At 50.6% G+C, this 13,110-nt stretch overlaps 1 protein-coding gene across 2 annotated transcripts in view; it reads right to left on the bottom strand.

The window, feature by feature from the left end:
* The window catches only part of BIN3 (bridging integrator 3), a 39,369-nt gene extending 32,018 nt beyond the window's left edge, over positions 1 to 7,351 (bottom strand). Inside the window, exon 1 of one of the 2 annotated variants that reach the window (XM_081077791.1) lies at positions 7,335 to 7,351. Coding sequence is in view for 1 of the 2 variants with exons in the window: in XM_081077790.1 (XP_080933916.1) it covers positions 6,386 to 6,393 (8 nt within the window). In the remaining variant the exon portion in view is untranslated. Of the gene's footprint in view, positions 1 to 6,385; positions 6,967 to 7,334 lie in introns of those variants that run through there. The other variant, XM_081077790.1, reaches the window with a different exon arrangement.
* Between the last annotated feature and the right edge of the window lie 5,759 nt (positions 7,352 to 13,110).

Below are 13,110 nucleotides of genomic sequence, written 5' to 3'. Positions count from 1 at the left end.
AAAGGGAAACATAAGGCATTCCAAGGTGAAAGGTGTGTCCTGCTTACTCAACAGCCAGAGAGAAGCCTCTGACTGCCATTCTGAGGAGCTGACAGGGGCTTAGGTGCAGACAGACTCTGAGAGGCACCAGCCCAGCTCTTTGGCTTCAGCGGCTGGACAGCTACAAACAATGAAACATCTGACATCCTTGCGTATGTCTCTCAATGCACAGGTGCAGGAGTTTCTCTGGGTTGAGGGGGTAGGTCTGTCTCTAACTGTGGGAGGTAGTGCAAAATCTCCAGTGGCTGTATCATTTTATAACCCCCACACCCCTGCGCCCGGAAGTGGATGCAGGTTCCCTTTGCTCCTCATCCTCAGATACTTGGCATTGCCAGTTCTTAAAATTTTTGCCAGTCTGATGGCTGTGAAATGGCATCTTGTTGTTGGTTTAACGTGCTTTTCCCTGATGACTAACAAACCAAACATCTTACTGTAGGCTTTGGGGTACCTGGGTTTTCTTTTCTACAAAGTGATTGACAGTTTTCAAATCTATGCCTTAGTTCTTACAAAGAACATGGCCAGTGTTCTCTACAGTTGTCCCCTCTGTATTTCTTATTATAACCCATGAAAAACAACCAAATAAACAAACAATACTACCTCTACCTTGCTGAAGTTACAGGGGTTAGCTTATAGTCTGAATATTTGTAACAAACTTCTAGATAAGTGTTTTTCAAACTGGGGTCTATGTAGAATACCTACTCCTCCTCAATCATGTAAACTGCTACACATTAGTTCACTGTAGACATATCAAAATCAGTCATGAAGTCAACTGAAGTGGGTCATTCTATAAAAAATGAAATAGAACATAATAGAAAATATCAGAGTGCATCACACATATATTGAGTGAAACTTATTTCAAGTATAAATGTGTGTGTATGTGTTGTGATATCAAATGTATTTCTGACTGCAAGTTGTGGTCAAACTATTTTGGAAGCCATCGTCCAGGTGTATTTCCCCAGCTCCATTCTCTTTTCTGAGTTACCCTATAGACCACAGCAGATTAACCTGACCAAAGCATTGCTTTTGGCATTCTACTTCCCTGCTCAAAAACCTTCAATTTGCAAAAACTTAGGTTCAATTTCAACTCCTCAGCATAGCACTGAAAAAGGACTTACAGATGTGGCCCCAGCTAGAGTGTCCACTCGAATCAACGAAGCCTCTGCCCAAAAACTGGCCTCCTGACTGTTTGCCCCAAATACTCTTGATGCACTGTCTCCACACACGTTTTTCAAGCTATTCTTCTCATTCATCACTGAAATAGTACATACTTGGGAGGTCAAGGTTCAGTTACAACCCCATCCTCTACTCGAAGTCTCTCTTGACGATGCCACACTGACATTTAGCGAGCCACTTTCACTTCTGTGAACCCCTGGCACTTCCCATACACTGGCCAAAGACAGGGATCGATTTCTATAACCTTTTGAATGTCCCCCAACATTTTGCACAGGCCCTAGGTGCATTAAAAATGTTCAATGTTCATTAAACCAACAAGTATTTACTAAGCATTATCTGTGAGCAACACACTAGACTGGGCCGTATTTAGTGGATGAGCCATCAATATAATGGGTTTGGGAAAACAATTCTAACAGCTTAATGGCCAACTCTAAAGCTACCTCAACAGATTTACTTAAAGAGTGTGATACATAAGAAAACACCTTTGTCTAACATGCTGTGGAACTCGATACTTGACTGTACTCCAAAATCTGGAAAAACTCCCTTCCCCCCTCATTACAAGCAGCTGAAATAAGAGTGAGGTGTTTTACATTTGTGACCAAAGCAATGTGGAATATAGAAATCTCAGAGTGTCCTCATGGGGCCCCCATCTTCTGGGCATTACCACGCGCTCTAAAGGAGGAAAGAGCTGGGGAAGAGCTTGTCCAAAGCCACACAAGGGGCGAGTGGAGAGGCAGCCCCAGGCGGGGAGGCCCCAGAGTAGGAAGCAGCTGAGATGCTGCAGGTCTGCAGGACACAGGACTCCCTCTATCACCTGTGTGTGACAACTGGTAACTTCCTGTGATTCACTACCAACCTGACAGTGTCCATACACGCTAGCAAAGTCAAATACCTTCCTCTAGGATCCTACCAGCTTGAGAATGGTCTTCCAGCCTGCTACTGTTCCTGCTCAACCGGAGAGAACACTCAGGAGACGCAGGTTTTAGTTCCAGTTCTGCCAGGTACTGTCTGAGTGAATTCTGATAAGTTGTCAAAGGGAGATAATGAGACCTGAACTGCATACTTCCAAGGGTAAATGTGAAGCTGAAATCAGATAATGGCTGGGAAAGCAATTTGAAAAGTTGGAAGCACTACACAAATGTCAGACAGCAACGGCACTGCTAGAGGGAAAGGAGACTCCACTGAGAAAATGTTTGAAATGGAATGGATGGTTCTGTCTGACCCGGCAGTTTGCCGTCCTTTCTCGAGATTCCATTCATTTCATTTCACAATACTAATTAGGTACCTGCTATGTACAAGACAGTATGTGTACACAAAGATGAAAAAGTTGTAGACCCTCGTGGAGTTTACGTGGGAGAGGGGTGCACATTCATGATGTCTGGGAGAATGGGGAAGTCCTACAGGGGAAGCAGAGGAGAAAGTAGCTGGGGAGAGAGGAGGGAAGAGAACCATCACAGACAGCCTTAGAGAGTCTCAGGAGCCCCGTCTTCCATCAGTCCGTTTAACAATAGCACTCTTAGAGGCTCTTCATTTCAGCAAGTGGCTTGTAGCTTATGGGTTTTTACCTTCCAATTTTTCCTGAGCTAAGGCAAGTCAGTAAATTGGGAAAAAGTCCTCATTCATACATTCAATACACATTTACCGACTGTCGGGTAGAGTGCTACAAAGACAGTGGTGACCAAGAGATAGTCCCTGTTTTCAACAGCTCATAGACAGACTAGTGTGTTCCAACACTAGGAAACGAACTCAGCTTGGCAGGGTGTGGGGGGCCATTCAGGGAAGACCCTCAGCGAAAGGAGGTGAGGCCTGCTGTGACTCTTGAAGGATGAGTAGACACTGACCTGGTGGGCGGTGACAGGGGAGGTGGGGAGTAAAGCCATTTCAGGCACAGGGAACCGCACACACAGAGGAGCAGGGGCACGAGAAACCAAAAAAGGCTTGGACAAAGGAGTAAAGAGGGACAGCCACATCCAGAAGGGACTTATAAGCCATGGTCCAAAGTTAGGGCTTTATCCTGAAGATGTTGGGGAGGATGGATATACAGGGTGCGAATAGGAAGAAAAAAAAAGGATGGACCTGAGAAATACCCATATTTAGCAGACAGAGATAGAAAAGCCCAGAAGAGTCGGAAAAGAGTCATATCTGCATAGTCTCCATTCTTTTCACAACAGAATTGGGTAACCAAGTGTCAGCTGGGATTATCCATTCGATGTTATAGTTGGAGAAACCAAGAGTGCGAAAGGTTAAATGCTTGACCAGGCCACACTGTGAATGAGGGAAACAGAACCTAAACTCAGTACCAAAACTTGTCTGCACTGACTCTAATTTCTTCATTCTGAGTCAAACTCCTAGACCTCTAAGTATAGGAAGATTTCCTCCAGTACTCCTTTTCCTTGTCACGGAAACCTAAAAGCATCAAGGTGTGTGGTTCCAGGGAAGGCTACAATCCCTGAAGATAGGTAAGCCAGATTAGCATCACTATTTTTTAAAATATTACTATTCTTAATTCTACTTAATTCTCCTTCTATACTATAATAAAGACAGACAGACAGACACACACACACACACACACACACACACACACGAAGACAGAGGGAAAACAGGGAAGTGGAAGGGAGAGAGAGAAGCACGGCTTGGAGCCAACAGGTGGATCAGTAATCTGAGATGTGAACCTCAGATGCTTTCTTCCTGGCAGACACACTGGGCCACCTTGCTGAATGGCAGATAGACGGATGGGTGGATGAGTGGATGGGTAGATGGTACAGGAAGGGGGTTGGTACCCACTAAACAAACAGGGGGTGGGCGGGCTGCATGCACAGAGGAAGCAGAGAACAAAGACCTCTCACTCTTCATGCAAAGTCCACAGTGTACAAAGGGCATCAATATTGGACATTTCTCACTATGACATTTTGAAAGCCCAGAACAATGGTTACCCTCTGGAACCATGGGCTGTGTGCCCCTAGGCCTTATTCAATGATGGCTGGCATATCCCATGTGCTTGGTGAACTTGACCTTGGCCATCAGCCTCCCAGGATAGCTCGACGTCACTCTGGTCTCTTTCCCCACTGAGAATTCCAGTCTAGGATGAATGGCCGGATTCATTCTGGGAGCAGAAAAACCACTCCAGGAGTGAATCAGAAGGGCCCCGCCCCGGTCCCTTTGCCAGCCATTGAGGCAGGAACTGAGTGTAATTGTGTGCCCAGGCGCCGGTGCTGTTCCCCTCTCACGGAGAGGGGGTCAGCGTCCACGCACGAGATGACGTAGAAGCCTTCTAAGGAAGAAGAGAAAGGAATCTCAGCTGTGAGGGACAAAGCTGCCCTTTTCGTTGTGACCCTCAGTCTGAGGAGGTGCCAAGATGTGCATGTACTGGAAAACTAATTCTACCGGATAAAAAAAAAATCTCAGCTTTTGCTATACAGCTAGTTGTCGATTTCAATTCTTTCCAACCTGACAGTCTTTAGGACAAAGGCTACTACTAGTTTTTCAGGAAAAAACCCCAAAACTTTCTGCAAAACAGGTGGAAACAAGCATGCCTCAGATCACCCAGAGAAGCCTTTCCCTTTAGTGGTCTCTGCTCTACTCTTCTCCTGATATGTGAAGAAAGTATTGATTTATTTTTTTAAGATTGAATCTAAGCAATATGAAGCACCTGTGCTTTCATTCTGCTTTTTACCTTGAAAACTAGGGGGGAGAACTGCATCCTCAAGACACTGCAGGCAAGAGGACATGTACATCACAAGGTCAGGGACCCAGGCTGACACTTTAACGAAGTAATTCCTCTAGGGAAGGGAATGGAAGGACTGCCACTTTGCCCATCACTAACTAGGTTATAACAAGATGGGAAAGTTAGCTTTTTCAGGCCCCAGCCCCCTATCGGCCTCCTGAAGCAAAGGTGGGGGGAAAGGAGCAGCTCCTGCTGGGGCTTATTAGGGCATTGCTTGGGGCTTCCCTCCACGTGTGGGCGCCCAATGTCTGACATTTGTCCATCAATCTTCCTCTAAGAAGCAGGGGGAAAGGGGACAGAAATGGTTTAAATTTTACATTAGAGAGCTGTCCGTGACACTGACGGACATCAGCTGCTTGTGGCCAGAGCTTAGTCTCCACTGATGGCCAAATGCGAGCCTGTAAAAGACTTCCCACAGAATAGTCTACTACCTTCGTTCACCATAAGTAGTTATTGTGCATTTAATTTCTGTAAAGAAACAGGCTACGCTCTGAGGACAGCATGGCAAACATGTTCCCTATACTAATGGAACCTGGATTCCAAAGGAGTTGATTCATCTTGCACGCCTCCGGGGGTCCATGTACTCCTACAAGCACAGTCAGGGTGCCCTTAGGTTTGGGTGTGTGGATATATAGGTGCTGGGGCCTGACGGGAAGGTCCTTTGGGCAAACAGAGTCTTACACAACAGATCAACCATTAACCATTAGGAAGCGTCCACTAGAGCCAAGTATCAGAGTTCTGTAGCCCTGGAATTGTGATTCTATTAGAAAAGAAGCCGCCCTGGCTTTTCTCCAAGCCTGATAGTTCCCACGATGTTTAGGCTTACCTATGCCTACTTCAGATGTAGAGCAGTGAGTGGGGTAATGGCCCTGGAAATAATTAGCACGAATCCCATCCCATCGTGGGCGTGTGGGTGTGGGTGTTCAATTCTGGCCCCTTCCAAACGAGAAGCGTGTTTTGTCTTCTGAAGACTGTTAAATGGTGCAAAGGGTAGTCATCTGAGAGCAAGTGGGTTTTGATCAGTGAACGGGGGCCCGGCCCGGCAGAGGGAGGGCCACAGCTCTGGGGCTGGTGGGAGCGGAGTGATGGCCACAGAAAGGACAGAAGACACTGCAGCTCAACGGGTAGTTCAAAGACAAGGGAACCAGGAAGTCCCTCACTTCAAGCAACTGGGAGAAAAAGGGACCGGCGCCTTGAATCAGGAAGAGGCAGGAGACAGACGGACGCGGGACCCCCGGGCTACCTCCCGGTGAGTCTCGCCGAGGGATGGAGACTCGGGCAGAGCACCGGGGGAAGGCCCCTCGCACCGGGGCCAGTCGGGCCCAGCCCCGCGCGGAGGGTCCGTGCGGGCAGGGCGGGCAGCACGGGCGAGGGGGCTCGGAGGGGCGCAGGGCCAGGCGCATCGCGGGCCTGGGGCTCCAGCGGTCCTGCCGCCGGGGCCTCACTCACCAGCTCATGGTCCCGAACCCGGCCCCGCCGCTGGGGTCCTCCACCGCAACTCGGTCCTCGGGGATCACTTCCGGATTCAGCCAGTCTCCAGGAAGTGACGTGGGCCCCGCCCCCTCTGCCCGGAAGAGGCGGCCGGAAAGGGGCGGCCCGGCCTGTTAACCCTTCCGCCGCCGCGGGCTCCCCGCGGGGCAGGAGGACCCCTGGGCGCGTTTTCGGCTTTCGGTACTAACTTGTAAAAGGTCTTCCGCGGACTACACGTGTCGCTTCAGCGGGTGATTGCCTGGCTTTTCTGTCTGTAAAGAGGTTTTTAAGCCGCAGACAGTAGCCGTAATTGTCCAGGGGGGAAGGAGACAACGGGGAGGGAGGCTGAGGGGTCCTTACAGTCCCCGTATGCTCTTCTGTCTCTCTTACATTTTATACCCTGCACAGGCGTCACCTGTCACAAATACAGGGATCCTTTTCCTCCAAGATGGCCCAGGGCTGGCTCTGAATATAATAAATAGACTAAGTGCTTTCCAGGTTGGCTTGTGCTGTGGATTTACTGCACACACGGGGACAAAGCGCTCGCGTCCGCAGAGCCCAAATGATGGGAGTGGTCCCATTCTTTCTGCTCGTTCCTGTGACCAACACTATTCGAGCTCCTCCAATGTGCCAGGCACGGTGCCAACCGCAGGGATACAACCGGACAAAAGAAGCAGGCATCCTGCCCTTAGGCCCTCCCAGACTTACTGACCTGGAGGGCGACGTAAACAGGCAGCTAAGTGATGACAGATGACGGGAAAGGACAGGGGCCGTGGCAGCCTGCAAGGGGCCCCTGGGAGCTGCGCGCGGGGTTTCATTGAGGGCTTCCGGGAGGACACTGTGTGAACCAAGGTGAATGTGAAGGTGAGTCACGCCAGCCAGGTGAATCAGGTGAGCGCGGGGGAGGGTCCAGGCAGAGGGAACTTACCTTGGCCGAGAAGGGGACTGGGCTCCAGGCAAGCAGCTCCCTTGCCTCGGGTCTTACCAAGTCAGAATTCAGAGCCTTGGTCCGTCCACAGCTTCCTAGGGTTCTGGTTCCTGTTGGCCTCCGCACCCCCAGGAAACTCGCTGCCTTAGACCAGAGAGGAGCAGGCGATGGGGTTTGTGCGGGTAACTACTGGGCCTCCAGGGGTCCTCTCTCCAGGAATTCTCCTCCTTCAGATGGACTGAAGGGTTTTAGGGGCTGCTTGGAGAGTCGCGAAGCCAATGAACTAGAGCAGAGGAGGGTTATAATTTGTTCTGACCTCCCAGGGCAGGGGAGGGGGCTTGGCCAAGAGCATTAGGGGAGCTCCGAGGACCATCCACAGGAGGTAGTCTCTCATGTGTGTTTTCTACCGAGTTTGACTCACTGAAGTTTTTCCAATAGAGGGTGGGCCTCCAAACGTATCGCACAGATCAGCTCATCACCATGTCATTCCTCAGCAAACAGGCCACAATGAGCACGAGAGCAGCCTTGAAGAGTAAAGATAAAGAGGGTGAAGGGCAGCAGGGGCCGAGATTTCGAGCAAAGGGGAGGACAGTCCTTGATGCTTTGCACACAGTGTGATGGATGGAAAAGGGATGGGTGCTGTGTTTTTATGAACCTCCCGGCTCTGTAGCATTTGTGGAGGGCTTCCCCACCTGCGTCTTCCTTTTTCCATACTCTGTCTCCCTTGGTTACTGCTCCACAGTACTAAAGCATTTCCAAAAGTATTAGCCTAGGCAGCCGCCACATCCCAGAGGAAGTCTGTTTCAGGATTTGGCAGACATATCCCACAAGGTAAGAATGATGAGTTCTAGACTAAGAGTCTAGAGGGGTCCTGGGCTCTAGTTCCATCTTTGATCCCACAACTGACCCAAGACAAGTCACATCCCTCTCTGGGTCTTGGTCCCATTATCTAAAGGATGAGTTGTTGGATACCATCGCCAAAGTTGCCAACGTTTTGATGTTCTAAGTTTACAGTCTTGTTGACTCCAGAGGCCCTTGAGAAATAGGGGAATGGGGAAGCATGCAGGGTGGGCCTAAAAAGAGAGGCAAGCTGAGAGAGCCGATTGAGGTCAGTATGTCTGGGGATGAAGCCAAACATAAACCTTCTGGGAGGGAAGGATTTAGCCTGAGGCCCACTGCGGCTGTGCTGCTTACCTCCAACCCTGAATCTTTAATGTAGCCAGCAGGACCTTTGAGGTACTGGGAAGAATGCTGGCCTCCCAAGAGTGTGTCTGGAAAGTGCCTGCTCTGAGCTGAGCTCTGTCTCCTTATCTGGGACTCATTTGCTTACTTGAGGTGTACTGGGTTGAGGATGGATGATGGTCAGGTATCCTGCTGTCCTGTGGACCCACATTTTCCTTCCATGAACACAACATCCCATGTAGCATTTATGCTGGGGAGCTGAACACAAGGAAGCACAACACACCTCCCACTGTTGTGGAAAACTCAACTGCAGGGTGTGCAGACCCAGGGCTGGAAGCTATGTCTTTCTTTTTTCAGAACCAGAGGACAGCACCATACAGGTTGATCCTGCCCCTTCCGGGTAGGGGTAGAAAAGGAGCAAATGCAGTTCCTAAGTGGAAGCTGAGAGTGGAAGAGCTTTGGGTAGAGGTGGATTCTCCTGGTTTCGGGCCTGGTGAATACTGCTTCCTCCCCAAAAGTGTGATCCTCAGTTAAAGAGTTTTCAGGTGGCTAAGAGCTACTTCAGGGCACAAAGCTGTTGACCACAGGGAAAGCAGCCAAAGAACCAGCTCTGCCACCAGATCCCTGACTTCTCCTTGGAGCTTTCCACTCCGAGTTTGGTAAGCAGATGCTCCCCACTGTCCTCATGTCTGGGCTCGTCATATGGGCCTTCCTGCAGCCATCCCCACACAGAGGCTTACCCTCCGATTCTTTCTATGCCAGCTCTAATCAGTTAAAAGTAAGGATTCCAGGACTGGACCTGAGCCATTAGGGGCTTCATTAGAGCATGAGGGCTGAGACTGAAGGGACTGCATGTGAAGGGGCCAAATCGATGGGCTGAGCTCCCTTGCAGCCCTGAAGGCCTGTGCCTCAGGGAGGCTCCCACAACACAAATGAAGACCTAGATTCTCAGGTTTCAATGTGTTTTCATTCTACACTTCTCTCTGCCCTGCACCTGCTTGGCAAGATGTCTCAGAAAAACAGTTTCCTAGGCATTCACAGGCCAAGGACATGGGAAAGGAGCAAGAGTGGGAGAAGATGGAAGACATCAGCATTAGATTTTCCAGTGGTAGGAAGCCCACATGGATGGCTCAAAGGTCAGGGTAAAGCGGCAAATCGGAAGCTGGGCTGGCAAGCAGCAGTCAGGGCCAGGAATAGCTGTCTGGACTCTGGTTGTGCCTCCAAGTAGCTCGAGGGAATCTCTTCCTTCCTCGGCACCTCATCTTCCTTCACTGTAATATAAAGAGTCCCATGTGCCCACTCAGATTGCTTGTTACTGGCTGCCTGGAATGCTGAGTTGAGGATTCTGAGGAATCTGCCATCGGTGGGAAAGTTCTGTGATTGATTAGCCATGTCTGCCTTGGATGAGTAATGGGGCTGTGATGGTATACATTTTACTTTAGTATTTTGTTATTTTTATTACAAGTTAATAACTGAGCACTCACGATGTGCCAGGCACTATTCTAAGCCGTTCACATTTAATCTTTACAACAATCCTATGAGGCAGGTACTATTATTATCAGCGTGGAGGAACTGAAACACAGCCACTAAGTGGTGGAAGGGAGATTCCAATCTGTGCAACCTGGCCCTGATCCTCATGCGTTTCACCACTGTGGTATACCTACCACCTCTCGTTGATGTTTCCTGAGGTTCCTGACAATTTATAGTTATGTGAGAGCCAAGCGGGGTCAAAAGCCAGCAGACAGATGGAGCCAGGGGAAGCACAGCACTGAATGGCCAGGTCGGGGGTGGAGGGCAGGCCAGCACATGACCAGGCACCCAACAAGGAATCTGATGGCTGGCCTCGTCCTGAGAACTTTTACATGCTTCCTTCAGTTTGGAGAACCCAGAACCAGCAGGTGGCAGCACCTGGCAGGGTGAAAGGAAAGGGCAGATCCCCCACTTGACATGCCAAGTCCTTCGGGGATCAGACAGCCCAGGTGTGGAGGAAAGCAAGAACCCATGAAGGTGTGTAAAAAGGGCAGCCAAGGATTCAAGGAGGAGGGCTTGAGCCTCCGACCCATAGGGAGCTGCCCTGGCCAATGCTTCCCTTCCACCGGCAGCATGAACCTCTCAGCTTGCATTTCATGGTGTCTGCTGTAGGCTTTTTTTTCCTCCACTCTGGGAGAATGACTAACTTTAAGGACTAAAAAAAAAAAAATGTTTTGATTACACTGCCTTTTTACCAACTGGGAGCATTAGTCACCGTGGATTGCTGCAGATAACGGGGAAGGCGAGCAGCACCCTTCTCCTCCCCCTCCTTCTCCCTGATTAGCTCACAGAAGCCAGGGAGGGGATGCGAGTGACAGAGAGTGCAGTCAGGAGGGAAAACAATCCCCTCTGGAGGACATGTGTCCCAGGCATCCACCAGAGCTGCTCAGTCAAGGCTGGATAGCCTCCTGACAGCTCGACTCCCAGGAGGAGACATCCACTGGAAAGAGAACTGGCAGTAAGAGCGCTGAGCCCACTGCTCCTGGGCTCTGAGTTGTTTCTACGGGGCCTGTTCCTTCAGGGTACACCTGGGGAAGGAGAAATCAGAGGAAGTCACTGAAGATGTGACTCCTGAGGTGGGGCCCTGGTGGCTGAAAAGGATGAGGAGGAGCACATGGAGGCCATGATGGCTGTCATGTGGGGCTGGTGCCCAGGCTGTGGGGGTTGGTGGTGGTGGTGCCTGAGAACTGCTGCCTTGGGCTGGGGCCTCAGGGCGGACTGGGGTTGAGAAGTTCCTGCAGGGACGCACTCACTTTCCATGCCCCACACTGCAGCCTTCTCCTTCCTTTCCATCCCCAAGGGGGCAGTATCTGGTACTTTGGACATACCTGTCTACCCAAAGTGACCTTTCCTCCTGCCATGCATGGTGTTGGTGGGGCAGGAGAGCTAGGGCACTCTCCCGGTCTGGCCTGTTGGCCAGGGTGCCAGAGGTGGGAGCTCTGTGCCTTTTTGGGGAAGGCGGCACTAAAGCAGGGAGGGATGGAGCTGGGCTGCCTCAGGGACAGGCCAACCCTGTGAATCCTGTTCTTTCGGCCCAGCCCTTCAGCCCATTTCCCCCACAGTGTTGCTCCATCCCGGCCTTCAACTGGTAGGCCACTGGTGGATAAGTGTCTGAAGAATCCCAAGGATTAGGACAAATAACCTTTGGACTATAACAGGAAAGAAAAAGAAACAATGTTATTTTTATATCTCCCAAGATCAAAATGCTTCAGCTTGATTTTGTTGTTGCTGGGCCTCTTTTAAAAATAAAATATTTACAGGTGTGTATTCTGTTCTCTGACTTCAAAAAGTTTACATGGCAAAGGGGGGTGGAAAAAAGCTTAGGGCAAATGGGGGCTCCCTCCCAGAGGGAGCAGCCTAGGAGAAGTCACCCTTAGTTCCCACGGCCATAGAGGATATCCAGGTGCTGAGGTTGCTCATTGTGGTTTGTCCCATTAGTCCTGGAGTGTCTCCTCAGACTTCGCTCTCCTGAGCGTCCTGGGGCAGGTTTTGGGGGCTCCCCACCCCACCTTCTCTGCCCTTTGCAGTTCCCTATAATAATAACTACCCCTGCAGAGTCTTATCGGCATTTTACATGTATTAGATAATATATTCTTCACAATAACATTATGAGGCAGCTCCTCTGATCATTTCCTTTTTATAGATGGGGAAACCGAGGCTGAACCTATTGTCCAAGGTCATAGAGTTGGCCAAGTAAGAACGACAGGCATTTAAACCCAGGCTGTCTAAACTACCTTGGAGTAGAAAAGAAAGTAGCAAAAAGGGGCATACATGCTAGAGGGAGCTGGCGTTTGTGGAAGACTCACTCTCACATGGCATCTCACCACACTTGCTGCTTCCCTGAAGGACGACAATGAGGCTTGGTGATCTTGACCCCAGGAAAGCCTGTGATGAAAGTCCTTGTAGCTGCAAAGCCCCTGTTCCAGGCACAGCACTCCCCAGAGGTCAGCTTGCAGCCAGGAGGGCAGCCACTACTATCAGAGAGCTATATGGGAGGTCAGGTTTTGAGCTGATTGTGGGTGATAGAGTAGGCTCAGGACTTTCGTCCTGGCTGGGATAGCCATCGACCCTCAGCTGAAGCCATAGGGTCACCCAGGTGAACACAGCCCCAAGGAGAGCATGGCTTTCCTAGGGAATCCTCGCAGGTCCCACGCGTGGTGAGAAGCGAATCTAGGGAGTGGGAGGACTGCCCTAGCCTGACCTCGTTCCAGGCCTGGCTGCTCCGTGTCTGCCCCCTGCTGCTGTGGCCGAGACAGCCCCCAGACACCGGCAGGGCAGGTGGCAATTATCCCTGGGCACTGATTACACCACAGGGCTGGCCAGAGCCCCAAATAGCCCAGCAGCTCAGCCTGGCACAGGGAGTAGCCGAGGAGAAGGGTCCTGCTGGGGAGGAAGGGGCTGGAGTGAGGGAGTGCGTGGGGTGGATGTGCTTGGAAGGACAGTGGAGGTGGGGGAGGGGTTCATGTCAAGGCTCCAGCCACCCTGAGGGTAAACCTGGTCACCTTGAGAAGGTGGCACCCAGCAGGAGGGGCATGTAGAAAGGGTCTCCCTGTTGTATAGGAAG

The sequence above is a fragment of the Rhinolophus hipposideros genome (genome assembly GCF_964194185.1).
Source record: "Rhinolophus hipposideros genome assembly, chromosome: 16".
In the NCBI taxonomy this organism is placed as follows: domain Eukaryota; kingdom Metazoa; phylum Chordata; class Mammalia; order Chiroptera; family Rhinolophidae; genus Rhinolophus; species Rhinolophus hipposideros.
Note: the sequence above shows the minus strand (reverse complement) of the source record. Positions and strands in the feature narration are given on the sequence as shown.